At 42.9% G+C, this 16,154-nt stretch overlaps 1 protein-coding gene across 1 annotated transcript in view; it reads right to left on the bottom strand.

Moving 5' to 3' along the window:
• The window catches only part of THBS4 (thrombospondin 4), a 45,627-nt gene that overhangs the window by 27,470 nt on the left and 2,003 nt on the right, over nt 1-16,154 (bottom strand). Inside the window, exons 2-4 of the mRNA XM_037373475.1 lie at nt 13,102-13,305; nt 9,760-10,007; nt 8,584-8,689 (exon numbers count right to left, since the gene is read on the bottom strand). Coding sequence (XP_037229372.1) covers nt 8,584-8,689; nt 9,760-10,007; nt 13,102-13,305 — 558 coding nt within the window. The remainder of the gene's footprint in view (nt 1-8,583; nt 8,690-9,759; nt 10,008-13,101; nt 13,306-16,154) is intronic.

Below are 16,154 nucleotides of genomic sequence, written 5' to 3'. Positions count from 1 at the left end.
TAGAGCAGCCCCAACAATTCTTAAATGCAACCGAGTTGCAAAACAGGACAACATTAAAGGAGATACCAAATATAACAAAAGCCAGGGCAATAATGCTCTTAAGCAACTCCCTATGTGTGCGGAGTTAATGCATGGCATTGTTACCTGCAGTTGTGAAATGAGCTGGGACAGTGCAGCAGCTGAAAACCAAACCTGAAGCCCTGGGGAGGAGATCACAAAATAAGACCCTTGAAAAAGGGGACAGAAACTAGATCAAAGGTAAACAAATTAAAAACCCTTCAAACAGAATCTCAAGAACAGAGAAATGAATTGTGGAAGAATACATTAGCCCCAGGCATTCCCAGAGCTATGATTCAAGGTCAGCCTACTGGCATTGTTTTGAGTCTGGTTGAAACATTCCAGAAATGAGATAACAGTGAAAGGAAGGACCTTTTTTTAACTCCTTCAGCACCAGTCCCCAGAAAGGAAGACAACTCTTTCCTTCCCCTCAGGGGGGAACTGCAGGACATGAAGTGAAAAAAAATGAGTAATGTCCTGAAGGCAATTGGGCTTGCCTGTCTGGAAAGGGGAAGCTTATTAGTGAGTAAGTGATGATGGCCCATACATTTTAATTCCAGTCTATCCTCAGAGATAATTGGTGAAGTTTTTAACAGGCACTGGAGCACAAATTTCAACTCTAACACAAGATGCCAAGAAGCTGGGCATGTGATCTGGATGGCAAAGATTAAAGATTACCAGTATGAACTGGGTGAGTGTTGTGTGTGTCAAACTGACAAAGTCAATGTATGTCTCCTGAGCTAAAAGCGCAGGTCGACTACTTGCTCTGCAATTAAAATCATCATGAAAGTATTTTAGAGTTCAATGTTTTTAACAGGTGAACCTGGTGCCTGCTGAATGGCAGCGTGTGGCTTAAACATTGATCCCAACCCCGGCAGAAACCGGGAGGCTGCAGTGGATGTGCTGCTGCACACAGCCCCTGCACTCCCTAACTCAGAAATCACTAACGTACCACAATATCTGCTGCAGCATGAAATGGGAGTTTCTGAAGTCATAGGTGATTTGGAGAAACAACAGATTATCTCCAGAACCCACTCCCCATATAACTCACCTGCCTGGCCGGTTCGGAAACCGGACCAGAGGTGGCAGGTGGCCTTCAACAATTGATTATCAGTGCCTGAATGCTGATACAGCCCTGCTAACAGCTGTGGTACCAAACATTGCAAACTCAACAGCTATTTTGTCAGCAGCTGCACATTCAGGCCTAGATGGAGTGGTAACACACCTAGAAAAAAAGAGGTATTATCACTCAGGTGCGCTCCCTCTATAGTTCTCCTGTCCATCCTCGTTAAAATGCCTCAGACTGGAATAGTGGCAATGGTCCTAACCAAAGAACCTTTACGCTTGGGAAGCAAAAGATAGCTCTGGAAAACTCCATCAAATCAGTACCAGCTGGACAGTACCCACCTTTTAACCTAACATTTGCTGGTCAAATAATGACGAAGTATCTTTTTCCCTTTTTGTGTCCACAGGTACTCCAAATGCCAGGCAATTGCACCTGGAGTCAAAGACTCCTCTATAACAATCTAGAGTGCCCCCAAGGACTGCTTATTTTTATTTGTTGGGTATTTCTGGTTTTAATCCTCATACTTATCTGGAAACCAAAATTTTAATATGGATACAGCTAACAAACCTGTGATATTGTTTGAGATAATAAGTTGAAATATCTTGTGTGTATATTAAGGTGTTGAGTTGAAACACATGTGTTTGTATTACTAATTTGAAATGTCAGTTGTCATTTAACAACCAATAGTCCTATTATTATGTGTGAGTAGTTTCAGGAGGATTTGTATAAGTTTAGTATGTACATGTGTGGTGTGTTTGGTATTTGTATATAAAACGACTGGGTTTGGGTAGGATAACTTTGAATTATAAACAAAGGTGTAGGCTTTGAGGTGAAGGATGTAATTAGGGTTGGCGAACATGACATTTGTAAGTGGTGCTGGGAAGATAGGCTTTGGGTTAATATGCTCATGGATAATACTCCACTGGGATCAAAGATACCTGGAGTGAAAATAGGCAGATTGTCTGTCCAAGTCACCTGTGTTTTGGATGATAACTTAGTCCTAGCCTTGAAAAAGGGATCTGCACTTGCCCTCAGTGAATCTAGTATTACTGCTTATGTGTCTCTGCCTAAATCTGTGGAAGACCCCCTTGCCATGGGTACTCTTCCCACAGACAGGGTGGGGAGCTTGCCAAGACAGTGGAATACAATGGATACCCTCCAAATGTGAAACCTTATTCCCCAGAAAGAAAGCGAGTTGCTTTGCTGTGTGGTTCAGTCAGCCATTTAGTTTTTCCACCATCAGCAGCACAAAGTGTACATGTTATGAAGAGGAAAATGTAATTTTCACCTGTCATCAGATCATATGGGGAAAAACAGATTTGTGACCATGGGGATGAGTAACTGACAGCCTGGAATATAATCAATTCATAACTACATTGTGGTGTATACAGTGGAATAAAGCACAAGACTGTCCAAAAACAAATGGCTGTAACAATAACTGTGCCTGGTTCAGGTTTGATGAGAATGGCCCTCCGAGTTTTACACCATTTGACCTGGGATTATCTTTTGCCTCAGTATCAAACAAGCCAGCACTGTGGTCTTGCTAAAACGTGATAAATTGTTCCAACTGGAAACAATATGATTGGGTCAAATACTATTGGCTGGTTTACACCCCCCTAAAAATGGACTGTCTGTGCTGCAATCACAGTATAACATGTAAGTCAGTAAGTGCAGACTTTGCACTTGCAATGATTGCCACGTTGCCTCTGATGGTGCTCCAGCTGGTTTGATCTGGGTCTGTAATGATGGGAATATGTACACCTCTTTGTGGGCTAGGTCACCTGAACTGCAGTGTACCTTGGGCCTCCCAACACTGTGCCCAAGGTGGAAAAGGACTCCCATCCAACCCCACTGGGTGGCTTGCATGAAACGGGTGAGAACAGAACTGGGGGAGTGTGGGAGGGAGATGTAGAGGGGTGGCAGGACACAGGATCAGCCACCCGCATGACCTGGGGGATGGAAGGTTTATGAGGATTTGGGTCAGTTACCATGCAGATGCAACTATGGATGAGTAAGTTAGCCTATCCAGAAGAAAGGCTACCTAATGCTTCCAAAGCCAGTTTACAGGTGCTCAACAATCACCTACAAGCTACGTCACAAATGGCTCTTCAGAATCACACTGCACTGGACTTAGTGTTGTTACATCAAAATGGACCTTGTGGCTACCTACGTCTCTCCAGTACTGATCACTGCACCCATATCCCTAATGTTTAACAGGACCTCAACATCCAACTACAGAAGATGCAACAGGTGGCACAAGACACCCATGAGCTCTGAGAATCAATTAAGAATAGCTAGCTTTCACAACTGTTTAGTTTGTTTTGACTTGGTGTTACTGTTTGGATCCAAAGGTTAATTCAACATGCTTTGATGTTTATTGTGATTATAATTATCATAAGCGTAGCAGTATCTTCCATAAAATCAACTATTATGAAAGCTTGTAACACAAAGAAGATGCAACTTACCAATTATACCCCTTTAATGGGAGAAGATGAAAACAAGGAAGAGAGAGACAAGCCCCTCAACCCATCTATATACAAATTACGTGATATTCCTCTTGGAGAGTTGTGACTAAAGCCACAGGGTGGAACGTGGCAGAGTGCTCTCCACGCCCCCACAGCCCCAGTTCCTGACCTACAGACGAAGAACCGAAGAACCGTATCCAGCTCCAAGTGGAGCCAGGAAGCTGGCAGTTTGACTCCAGCAGCACATTTACCTTGCAGAACAGATGACGGATGCAGCCCAACAAGCAAACCAACAGACTGACGCCCAGGGTGAGGCGGAGGCCTCTCAGCATGGCGTTGCTTCTGTGAGGGCTAGAAGATTCCGCGTGTCTGTAACCGTCAGTCTGCGCCTGCACCGAACCCCGAACCCTCCCCGCTCTGCAAGGAGCGTCCTGGCACCTGGTTAAGGGCCAATCAGCACACAACAACTGACTTTAGTCCCACCTCACCAAGATGATAAAATCTGGCATTTCAGAAGCTTCTTCTTCCCTCCTGAGGGCAAGAACTCTAACTTCGGTGTGGGTTGACGGGCCCAGATCTCTCTCCTCCCCAAGCAGGCATGCCTCGCTGGTAAGCATTGCGCCTCCGACCACGGCGGGTGTTACTCGGGACAGCATTACTATCAACAGTGCTCTACCCTTAAGCTCAATTTTTGCAGCAAGTGAACTTATCAACAGCAATTCCTAGCTTGTTATATCTGTCGCCTTAATAAATCACCTGTTCTTTCAGCTTTGCAAAACTGTTCCAGTGCAAGTCCTTAAACGGGGCTCTGACAGGCAAGTGTGACATTCTGGTGAGTGGCTGTACACACAATCCTTTAGACTCAAAACCACTGACCGAGCCTGAGACTAGGATTGGATCTAGCTGCACCTACACTTCTCTCTGAGAAGCTTAGAAAGCAAGGGGATCCCTCCTGAGCGGGAGGGCTGTCATGTGTAGTCGTCCCCCTCCCCAGCCACACACCAGACTGTTAACAATGCCCAATGGCTTCAGGGAAGCTTATTCATATGTTACCTTTGTGGGTATTGAAGCTTGTATGAAAAATACTTTTCTTAATGTTTACGTCATTTTTTTGTACTTCAAAGCATGTGTAACTGTTTCCAAACATTCTAGTAGGTACAGTCCTACTCCTCACATACTATGTATTCTTAATTTCAGATTTTCTCATCAAAATACTGAACCAGTTTAAAGACTCGGGAACCACCTGTTCGAGAACCTGGCTCTGTTTTAATCCAAACCTTATCTTATTTTTATTTGGTAGGAAGGTGGAAGGACTTAATATCATGGGCATTTCAGAATCCCATAGTGGAACCTGGCATGCAAGCTGTCCAGACAGATGCCAGGGTCTATTCTTGATTTGCTTGTTCATTTCAAACAAAGAATGGTTTAGGCATTATTGATTGAGATATGCAAAAAAATTCTCAAGATTTTAGAGGCTGTTCAATGGCTAGCATCTAAATAAAAGCGAGATCTATTCCATACAGTTAAGTTTTGCGGACTGTTGAGCTAAACAGGTTACACTGCCACGAACTACATGTCCTGTTTGCAAATTTAGACAGCAGAACAGAAGCAGATGACTTCCTGTAGTTGTTTTTTTTTTTTTTCTTTTTTTCTCTTCCATTTAAAGCCAAGTCCTACAGTAGGCCCCACCTGCAGCAGAATAACTGATGGTCAGTGGTAAGAACTCAGAGAGGCCTTTCAGGTAGCTGTTGGTCCACAGTATATTGTGGGGTGGCTTTTCCCAGGAGTGAGCAGGGTAAGCAAAAGGTACAGCCTGGAGCTATTCAATTATCTGATCCTACCATGAGATCTCATGCATTCCCCACCTACTGAGGCAACTTCCCAGTTTAGCTAGTCCCCAGCTCTATATGCTGAGTCAGTGAGAACCTCAGTAACAGAATAGCTTTCACTGCAATAATTGCATTCAGAGACAAATCTGAAGAATTACCATCCAACAGGGAACTGAAGTCTCTTGACATGATTAATCTCTGTAAGCCTGAGGTCACATCAGGGGGCAACCCTGTCTTTCTCTTCCCAGGACCTCAGTGTAGCATCATAGCATGGTTTGGTTTGGAAGAGACCTTTAAAGGTCACCTAGTCCAACGCCCTTCCCATGGTATGGACATGTTTTGCTAGGTCAGGTTGCTCAAAGCCTCACCCAACCTGACTTTGAACACTTCCAATGATAGGGCATCCACAGCTTCTCTAGGCAACATGTTCCAGTAAAGGACCCTGGATTTAGAGCTTTGTTGCACAGTTAATTGGCTCAGGCAGAGCAAATGCACAAACACTAGCTTGTGTAATTGCAGGCCACTGTGAAATGCCTCATAGATACTTCTTCTAGATCTCTTGGGAGCAATACTGGTTCAAGCACCCCACTTGCCCCATCCAGCAAAGTCAGATTCCTGAAGTGTCATTCAATGAGATTGTGGTTACTTGGCCAGAGATCCAGCCATGAGTAAAGTATGGATGATGGCTGACCAGAGAATAGTTTCCTGTCAGCCTATAATCCTCCCCCAGAGAAGCTCCACATACAAGTTGCACATGGAATTATGAAGATGAGGGTTCAAGGTAAATAGAAGGAGACACCTCCTCAAACATGTGACAAATTTCTCACCAGGAGACAGTCTTGAATCATACATTCAAAACTGACTGGATAGATTCATGGAAGCAAATATATATTGAGTACAAGACACAAAGATTCCACCTCTGAGTCGAGAGCTCTGTATACCATGAACTGCTGGAGAACAGGAAAGCATTGTGGAAAGCCACACTATAACTCCACTCTCCTATAATCTTGTCCTTGGGTCTGTATTGGTGTACTGTCTCCAACAGCAGCCAGGTTAAAAGAACCTTTGGTCTGGTGCAACACAGCAGGTTTTTTAACACTATGTCAGGTTCAGGTACCCTATGTGAAGTAGATGACCTCCAAAGATCCCTTCTGACCTGAATGGTTTTGTGATGATGATCACACGCAGCATACTAATCTCATCTACCAAATACAGTGCAACTTGCACTGTATTTTCCTGCCCATAGAGGAAGATCCAAATACACATGCTCTCCACTGTTTCATCATCATATTCTCATCTACACTGTTTAGGTGTCTTAGCTGCACAGACTGAACATGGAGGGAATGCTGCTGCCACAGCAGTGAGCAAGGCACACAGTCAAAGCCACGTACAATCACTCAGGTCCAATGAACTTCCCCAGGGTTTTTCCAATTAATATGAAAACACATGCTTTTACCAAAACATAGTGGTCTTACACCTCTATACAGCTAAGCATTCACATTCCAGATTTTCCTGGCTGAAGGCAAAATTGTGGTTATCTGACATACTGCTCCTGCAAAAGGGTATCGTGAAGCATATACAAAGTGCAAGGCAGCTGAGCTAATATTGCTGCTGGAACATTTGCACCTTTTCCTTTGGTGGATTTGACTATGTAGACTTTGAATATATTCATGTGAGGGTTTTTATTATTATTATTAATATGCTAGTAATTTCACTTGAAAGTTATAAACAACTGAATTTGAGTCTCAGACAAGCAGAGGCAGCCAGGGAGAGACAATATCTCACTGTGTAACTGCTGTTTGTATTATTGATTAATGAGCAAAAGGTTACAAATAAGAAAGCTGCAAGTCTGCAATCTGGAAACCCTACTCACAGAGCTCTGATTTTTTCCAGGAGCAAACACCAAATTACCCATCCCTTCTATGTGCAAATGTCTGTTGATCCAGGGAAAAAAAAGAGACCTTTGATGATAAAACCCTGATTTTTTGCCTAGATGTATATATATTAAGGAGCAAGAAAACAGAAGCACGTGCAACTGAAGATTTATATAGCTAAAGGACAAAACACACTGCTGTCACTGGATACCACTGATGCCTACATCCATGTAACGTACCCAGGATGCTCTCATGAAATTTGTGTACCTTGTACTCTATTCTAATCAAAAGTAGCAATGCTGCAGGGCTGGGGGGGGGGGGGGGGGGGGGCTGGACAGGAAAGGGTGTGAGAGAGAACTTCTCATGGATCCCATTTCAAACCTCAAACTCACTTGTTTTTTTCCCCATGGTTGTCGTGCATGGTGTGAACCCATCTGTCTCCCTCACACAGGCAGAAGAAAGGCAGATCAAAAGGGACTAGGAAAGGGGTACAGATGGGGCATTCTAGCCCAGGTCTGCTGTGTCAAGAGGTTAGAGAGCACCCCCACCCAGCACAGCTAATTTCACCCAGCCTATGGGGAACCTGCAGAAAACCAGTAGCCTCAGCTCCTTCCTTTCCTTCTTATTCCCAGCTCAGTCCCCACAATGCTCAGCACAGGCAGGAAGGAAATTGGTTTTGGAGCAGATTTCCAGTCCAACACATGACAAAAACCTTGGCTAACTTGTGGCAGGACTAGTGGGTGCTTTGCAACAGCTTTTTCCATGTGAACCTGCAGGCTTTGTAGCTGAGCACCAACATGCTCCGCAGTCTCCTGTGTCCGTCTTCATACATTGTTCCTCCCCTCTCTGGCACACTCTGGTGACCAACAAAAGATGAATACTGGCCACATGGAAAAGTACATGAATAGGTCTTGCTACTCTATCCATCCACCTAGTTTCATAAAGCCTGTTGCAGCGTATCACACTTAGGACTACTTCTGTCTGCAATTTGGATATTTAAAATATTATTGACACAATCAGATCAGGATCACAAATGTTCTGTCCTCCAAATCAAGCTAAAAAACCTCATTTAATCATTACAGCTCCTTCTTCTCTAGGACAACGCATTGCTTTGTCACCAGCAGCAGTGACTGTTTTGTCTCTAAACTGAGCTATTTCTAAAACATTTACAGGAAATTATGGCTGTAATTCAGTCAAACCATTGTTATTACTTGTCTATAGAGCTTCTTCACATTAACTTCCTTGCATAGGTATCCTAAGGAACAATTGTAATTCCCAGCTGCAGGCCTTACCAGTGTACTGAGCAACAGGTTCAATTTGTTGAAGAAAACAATCCTGCAGGTTCCCCACTTGGGCAAGTGTTCCTCCAGTTACCAGCTTCAGCTCATCTAGCGTATCCTGGACTCACAAGAAAAACAGAGCTAGCAATTCTGGTACAACAATAGAAAAAATGTGAAACATCAGGCAAAGTAAATTAATTTTTTTACAGAGGTTGTCCATTTCCTAAGCATGCAGGACTCCTGCACTGTCCCCTTCAGGACCACCCATCACCATGTGAACTGTAATAAAATCCCTATTCTTTGCCTTGCATATGTTCACATAGTTCTGGTTTTATTTTGAACTTCTATTATTCCGATTCATATGATCTCATATACCAGGAATTTCACATATTTTTATATCCGTGGCATATAAGAATGATTTTTTTGTTGTGGAACTGAATCTAGAGCAGACTTTTTTCCCCCCTCAAACACGTTTACATTCATGTCAGGAATGTGGGCCCCTTAGTGGCTCTCCATACAAACAGGCTCATTTTCAAGCCTGCAATGAAACAAAGCAAGGGGGCAAGATGGATGCAGAATAACCTCTGGATCTTCTAATGCATATTTTGCATTAATGATGACAGAAGATGCCTGTGGAAGCAGCAGCTCTGGGTGCTGATGCAGAGGTGACAGGAAGCCATGTCAACCTCTGGCTGGCAGGCAGAGGAAGAAAAGCTATTGTAGTCAAACAGACAGGGGCTGGACTCTCATACCACATGAGTGTCCCCCTGCTTTTGTCTTTTTAGTCCATGTGGCTTATCATTAAGAGGAAAGCCACACACACAGTCAAGGGTTGCTCACAGCAAACAGCTGTAAGAAGCTGATGAAGAGCTGCCCTTAATGCATCAGCTAAGTCCTTGCAAAAAGTTCATTCCCCAAGAAAAATCTAGACTGAAGCGAGGGAGGCAGGAAATTGTGTTTAAAATTAATAGTGTAACTACTGCTGTGTTCAATGAAGCTAAGATTTCACCTGTTTGGCTCATAGGGAACTTATATTTACATTTATTTCACAAGTTAATACTCAAGTATTACTAAAGTATCATTGTACAGAGCTTGGCTGCTGTGAGGGCTGAGGTCTGGATTCAGTGATCCAGAGGATCTCTGGTGATCCCTCTTAGTGCTCAGCCTGCTCCCAGTTTTCCCACTTACCTGTGGCTTCTCCTGGAAAGTGTGCAACTCTACTGCCACCGACCTCTGAGACAGCACTGAAAATGCTCTTGGCAGGTCCTGAATGGCACCTACTTGCAGGCAGTCCACATACAACTCTATTGTGCTCGATCCCTGCTGCAGGCCACTTAGCCACAAGATGACAGCATGGGGTTTCCCATCAGCCAGCTGGATGTTGCTAAAGATCACAGAATTCAGCCTCCCATCACTCTTCAGATAGCGCAGCACCACTAGTACAAAACACAGAGAAGGGCTATTAGAGGGCAGCAGATAACCCAAAACTGATCAGGGAAGATCCTGTGGAAAACTGCAATTGCTCTGGTATTTTTCCATGTCAGCTTTTGTAAATGCATCCCATATGCAGATAAAAAGGGTAATAATGAATGGGATACTGATTCTCAGAACAGGATTACCAGGACTCTTGCATAACTCCCCATTTGTAAAGCATTGCTGCCTGCACAGCTTTTTCCACTGCTTCATCCAGGCCTCTCTAACTGGCTTAACCAACACCACCTCACAACGCTTAACGCACCAAAATGCAAGTGGCAAAGGGTATAGCACACAGCCTGCAGTCAGCACTTGGCAGGTAGGTATCTGATAGACCTAGAAATACACTGTAGCAGAAATGCACAGCTAAAAAAACCAGTTTTAGTGATACGTATCGCATTCAGTAAAGCTATCTGACAGTGTATCCAAATGTATCATTAGAGAAACCAAAGGAAGTATGATTCAAAGCCAATAACCTGCATTTCTCTGTAACAAAAAGCAAGTAAAACCAAAACAGAATGCAGAAAAGACATACTCCACCCCTCAAGATGACTAAGCCCTTCTTAACCCTTTTTTAAGGCATTAGTGAATGACTTGATAATTCACACAACAAATTCTCGTTTTAAGAAGTAAAAAGCACCATCAAAAACCACAACAGCAGACAAACAAAAACTCTTACTCACTGCATAATAGTGAAAAAATGTTTCTTTCCTAAGGAAATTGCATGGCTGAGCTAGGATCTGCAAGCTAAATCTCTTTGACCAGCTAGCTAGTTCTCTCCACAAAATCTCCCCCTGGCTCTCCAAATGCATATCTGCAGAAGCAATGAGCTGAGTGCATCTAGACAGCATGTAAATATGCTACAATACCACACACCTTGTTTCAAGGATCCCACTAATCACTAGCCTTCATGTCCCTTATTTCCTCATGATAACAGTTACATGCATTGAGGAGTGAAAATGCACAGATGCCGGGAGCCTAAACAGTTAAGTGCTGGCTCTTGTGAACATTTGTTTGAAGTTCACAGAGGACTGGTACTGTTGCATCAGGTGCGAGTTCCCAAATACTCTGAACTTCAAGAAACACAATAAGGTCAACTAGAAATTGTGGGTATAGTGGAGGGGAAAACTCTTTTTCGCTTCAGAGCTAATAAAACCTACTGAACTCATTCAATTTCTATTCATTTAACAAATTATCTTCCCGTCTCTCCCCTATTAACGTATCCTCTTTGATGCTGTGATATCTCTGTTTGTTGGTGACCTTCTGAGTTACTGGGTAGATGTGAACGACCATTTTTCCAGTTGGAAACCATTTCCAACCATTCAGCCTATTGGTTGAAAGAATCCAGATTTATAGCAGCAGGAACAGGGCAGGGTATCTCTCCATCTTTAAAGTCTATGCCTCTGCTAAAGTCTCAGCAGCTGTGATTAATATCAGGAATGTTTTCACTGCTGTCTATGTCAAAACACTGCCAGAGCAGAGATTTCCGCAAAGGTGCAGGAGGTCACCAGTAACTTGCTAAAAGGTAGTATTTCTTGGCAAACTCAAAGATCTGGCAAGACTTGAGTACACTGAAACCATTTTACTTATGTGAGTATTGTGCACGCCTGGTCATATGAAAGCAAGGTCTTTGGATCTGGGCCCTGCATTCAGAATGACCAAACACAGCAGTAAGCTAGAGAAAGAAAGAGGAGATAGATGATGGCACGGCCCGGAATGGACCCTGCCAGAATGGTTTCAGGACAAAGCACATTCTGGCTTGGAAGAAGGATCAAGTATTCCTTCCTCAGCCAAAGCCAAACATCCATCTGGTGAACTAGAGTAGACTTTCAAAGGGAGATTTTTCTGAACCAACGCCTCCACCTCCTGAATAAGATTTAACCCATCCAATCCCCTGCATTATATGTTTGCTGCTAGGATATTCTGCACTGATGTCCATGAGAGTAAATGCTTCACCTGTATCGTTCAAGGAACAGATTTTCAGTGAAACTACTAATTCTGTCAGTAATATATACTGCTTCACAGGATTGTTAAATTACATCACTTTTATGCACTTACTGCTGTTTGTTCCATAAAGGAACCATTCAAAAAGGCTAAGAAACCCATGGATGCTATTTGCCTCCAAAAGTACGTTGGTGTAACCAAAACAAGTTGAGCAATTGCCCAGTAATTAATACCTGTGCTTTAAAAGCATTTAGGTGTTATGAATATTTTACTGTCGGGTATACCACAACAAGCCAGAACATGAGCAAACCATTTGGAACACAGCTCTCTGTCCTAGTAGATTTTCTCAATATATTGGACTCAGCTGCCCAACTACCACATTTGCAGCAGCAAATTATCATAGCAGTGGTGAAGTCAAGAAGCAGCAATAATTTACATAAATCAACATTTTTTTACTGAACCTTAAACTTGCAGTGTATCCTGGATGTGGTCTAGAAAGCAATGAAAGCTCTCAATCTCTAAAAGTCTGGTGAAGTTCCTACTCTGACTCCTGCTTAACTAATTTCAATAAATGGAGAACAAACACTTTAATTTGCCCAGAAGATCCTGTAAATGCTAGGAATGTTTGTCTTGCATAGTCACATCTAACCTCCAGGGTCAGCAGAACAAGAACCTGCCTTTCATATGCATGAGGCAGTATGTGCGTGAGTCCCTCACATTCCTGAGTAATAAGAACCAGCGATTGTCCCAAGGGAGGGGGGGGGGACGACACGACCAAATTGATTCCTTTTTCCATACTCCACCTTTTTTCTCCTTAGCATTGCTCAGAGCAAGTGCCACAGCAGTGTGGAGGTACCAGCTGTCAGGTCAGTTTCCCCTGGCCAGCAGCAAGCAGCATCCCGTAAGAGTATGGAGAGAGAAGGGGAGTGAGGGGGTATGTAATCAACACTTCTATTTTTTGAGGGGTGGGGTGGGGGGTCTCAGTGGTGACAGCATGCAACAGGAATGACTCAAGCACAAAGGTTAATCACACGGTTTTCAACATCCATCTGTGACACACCAGTAACTACAGATCCAACACTAGTTTTCCCCTACATACTCCAAACAACTCACCTTTATTCATCCGTCCCATTACCGTGAATTCAAAATACTTGCTGTTGTCAGCTGACGAATACAGGCCAAATATGGTGGCTGTGCTCTTTGGCTGCAGTTTGAATGTCAAGAGCAAGTACACTTCATTCAGCGTAGGATCACCAAGTGCCTGTTGCAAGAAGCTCATTACCACTCTCTTGTTGGAATATGGAAGAAGATCAAAAACTGAAAAATAAGGAAGTTTCAACTGCAATTTAATAATGACCAAAGAAGAATGTAGTCTGAAGCCACCCATGGGAGACTGTACACTCTTCACTATTTCCACACAGATACTTTAAAATGAACCCAAATTGTCCTACCCCCAAAAAATAATATGAAATCAGAAATTAATAATATGATAACCTTTAAAGATCATCTAGTCCAACCCTCCGGCATTGGTAGGGACACCTTAAGGAACTTGAAGCAGTGAAAGATGTCCCTATCTATGGCAAGTGGGTTGGACTAGGTGATATTTAAAGGTCCCTTCCAATCAGAACTATTCCATGACTCTATCAAAATATCATATAGATTTTGTTGCAACTGATCAACTTTTAGCAACTTTTTTTTTTTTAAGTTACTAACAGAAATACCTAGTCTTCAAATTGAAGTACTCAAAATTTTTTCACTTAGATCTCTAAAATTTTTCACTTCTGAAGACACACCTCAAAGGAAAGCTTTCTAACCTACTTCTGCTTTCATGAATTCAAGTGCTTGTGTCCACATTTCAATTAGACTCAGGATCCAGCATGAAAAATTTCAGACAGATTTCCAGACAGATAAGTGTACTTATCCTAAGAATCATGGCATTTGCAGAGCACCAATTAAAATGCTAAAAAGCCAGGTAAGCAATATGATGTTCCTAACCTCCTTCTCACTTCACTGGTTTCTCAGAAGATATATTATATGAATAAGACTCATCTTCCCCTTCTGGTACAAATAAAAAGAGAAAGACAGACCTGAAAAAAAAAATAACCCTGAAGGCACAGTGAAAGCTGTTTCAAATTTTGCACAATGCATCAGCAAAGAGCAAACATTATACTTGCATGTATGTGAGCTACCCCCTTTATGGCACTGAAACAACAAACTGGGCTTTTCCTCAATGTTCCTAAATCCATGATGTCTCCAAATTCAAAAAACTACCCCACTAGGCTTCCAGATAATCTCATATTTCAACCCACTGCTATTAAAGCAGTACATACATCATACCCTTCCAATAAAGTTTGATAAATGACGATGCACAAGTGTTATTTAAGCATAAGGGCATATTTAGCCATTGCATACCACTGCCGGTCCATAAGCCTACCATAGCAGGGTCATATTTTTCTCCCATATCAGCACAATGCTGTAGAGCTGCCACCAGAGAGAAGCCTTAACACCAGGCAGACAGCAAAGGCACATGACAGCACCTTGCACATTACCTTGAGTCAAGCCCCTGGTTGTACCACTGCATTTAGTTTCTCAGGGCCAAAAAAAAGTGGACCTTTACATATGGGTCTTTTCTACCCAGCATGACCCCAAAGCTGACATTGCCGATTAAGGAGACAGGGCCATCCTACTGATCCAGTGCTCCCATACGCTACAAGCAGGAGGATACTGAAGAGCACTCAGAGGACAGTCACAGGGGCACACAGACCTATCCACAGCCACGTGGGAAACCCTGTTCCCTTACATTGGAGCCTGGGTTTGTGCTGCTTCCATTGTTCATTCTGGAGCATCTATTCATCTAGACACTCATGTCATTTCCAAAAAAGAAAAATTAAGAGATTTTTCCCTTCATCTCATGAAACCGTTCAAATACAAATCATTGCTTAAGTCTATACTTGTATTGGGTGCAAGGATTCCACAACTCCACTGAGAGTTTTCAGCAGCCACACAAAAAGAATTAGGCCCTTGATTTGCATGCACTTATAATACAGCTAAGAAACACATATCTGAGATGGACCTGGTCAAAGGACTTCTCTTTCATTCAGTTCAGATTTACAGCACCCCAGGACAACCACTGCTACCACTGAAACCAGTGACCCAGACAGCAGAAGCAAAAGGCTGGGTACCTAGCATATTTAGTGCACAGGGAGCAAAGCAATTGCTCAAGCAAGAGACTGAAATGTGACTCACTGCCCCGTACAGCAGCATTTTGCTGGTAATAATAATGCATAAAATACAGCTGTCTTCTCAGCTGGAGCACTGCAATACAGCACTTAAGTCTCTGACAGCAGAACATACAGCTGTACATTTTGTCCAGTTCTTCTAGGTCTATTGTCTGATTTTATATCAATTCCTGTAAGACTAATTCATCTCTGCTAGAGTCAAACGCTCAGAAATACAGGAGAAATACTATAAAAATAATGACTAAACACTGGCAAACCTCTGTCTAACCTTACAGAAAACATTTCTTAAAAATTTTGAAATTTGCATATTTAAGTGAATGCTCAAATTGGTTTGGCAGTTGTGTTCTATAAAGCACACTGCCTCAACCAGATCCTTTGGCACCAGCTAGATCCTTCAGCACCATGTTTTCAAACCCTCTCTTTGGATATCTTTGCTGAGCAGCATGTAGATACAATACATGACTGGATCCACCCTTTAGCATGGATTACACACATGCTAGCAAACAGTGGCTTGCAGAAGAGCAATCAGGTTATGAAAATTCATTTTACATCCTTAGTAGCGCTGGCAGGGAGAGACAGCTTTTAGACCTTAGAGAGAAATTGCTTGTTTGGAAGGAGCAAGACAAAAAAGACCCACAAGGATTTCAGGTTTCAGAAGAATCTCCTACTTTTGTTCCTCTCCCCAGAAAGGCAGACTTGAAAACAAATGGATAGAAAAGGACTGCTGAAGCCAAAAAGCACAAGCAGCTGCTTTCAATCCGTGCAGTGAGAGTGAGGACTGGGGCATGTGTCTGAATGCGAGCATACATACCCACTGGGTCAAACCAAGCCCACTCATGGGACAGACCAGGAATTCTCTCCCCTCCCTGCTTTCTGTGGTTTTTAGAAGGGACCTTAGCATTACAAAAATGCTAAGAAAGGGCCAGC

The sequence above is a fragment of the Falco rusticolus genome, chromosome Z (genome assembly GCF_015220075.1).
Source record: "Falco rusticolus isolate bFalRus1 chromosome Z, bFalRus1.pri, whole genome shotgun sequence".
NCBI lineage: Eukaryota > Metazoa > Chordata > Aves > Falconiformes > Falconidae > Falco > Falco rusticolus.
The sequence above is the reverse complement of the archived record's forward strand: the minus strand, read 5'-3'. Positions and strand labels throughout refer to the sequence as shown.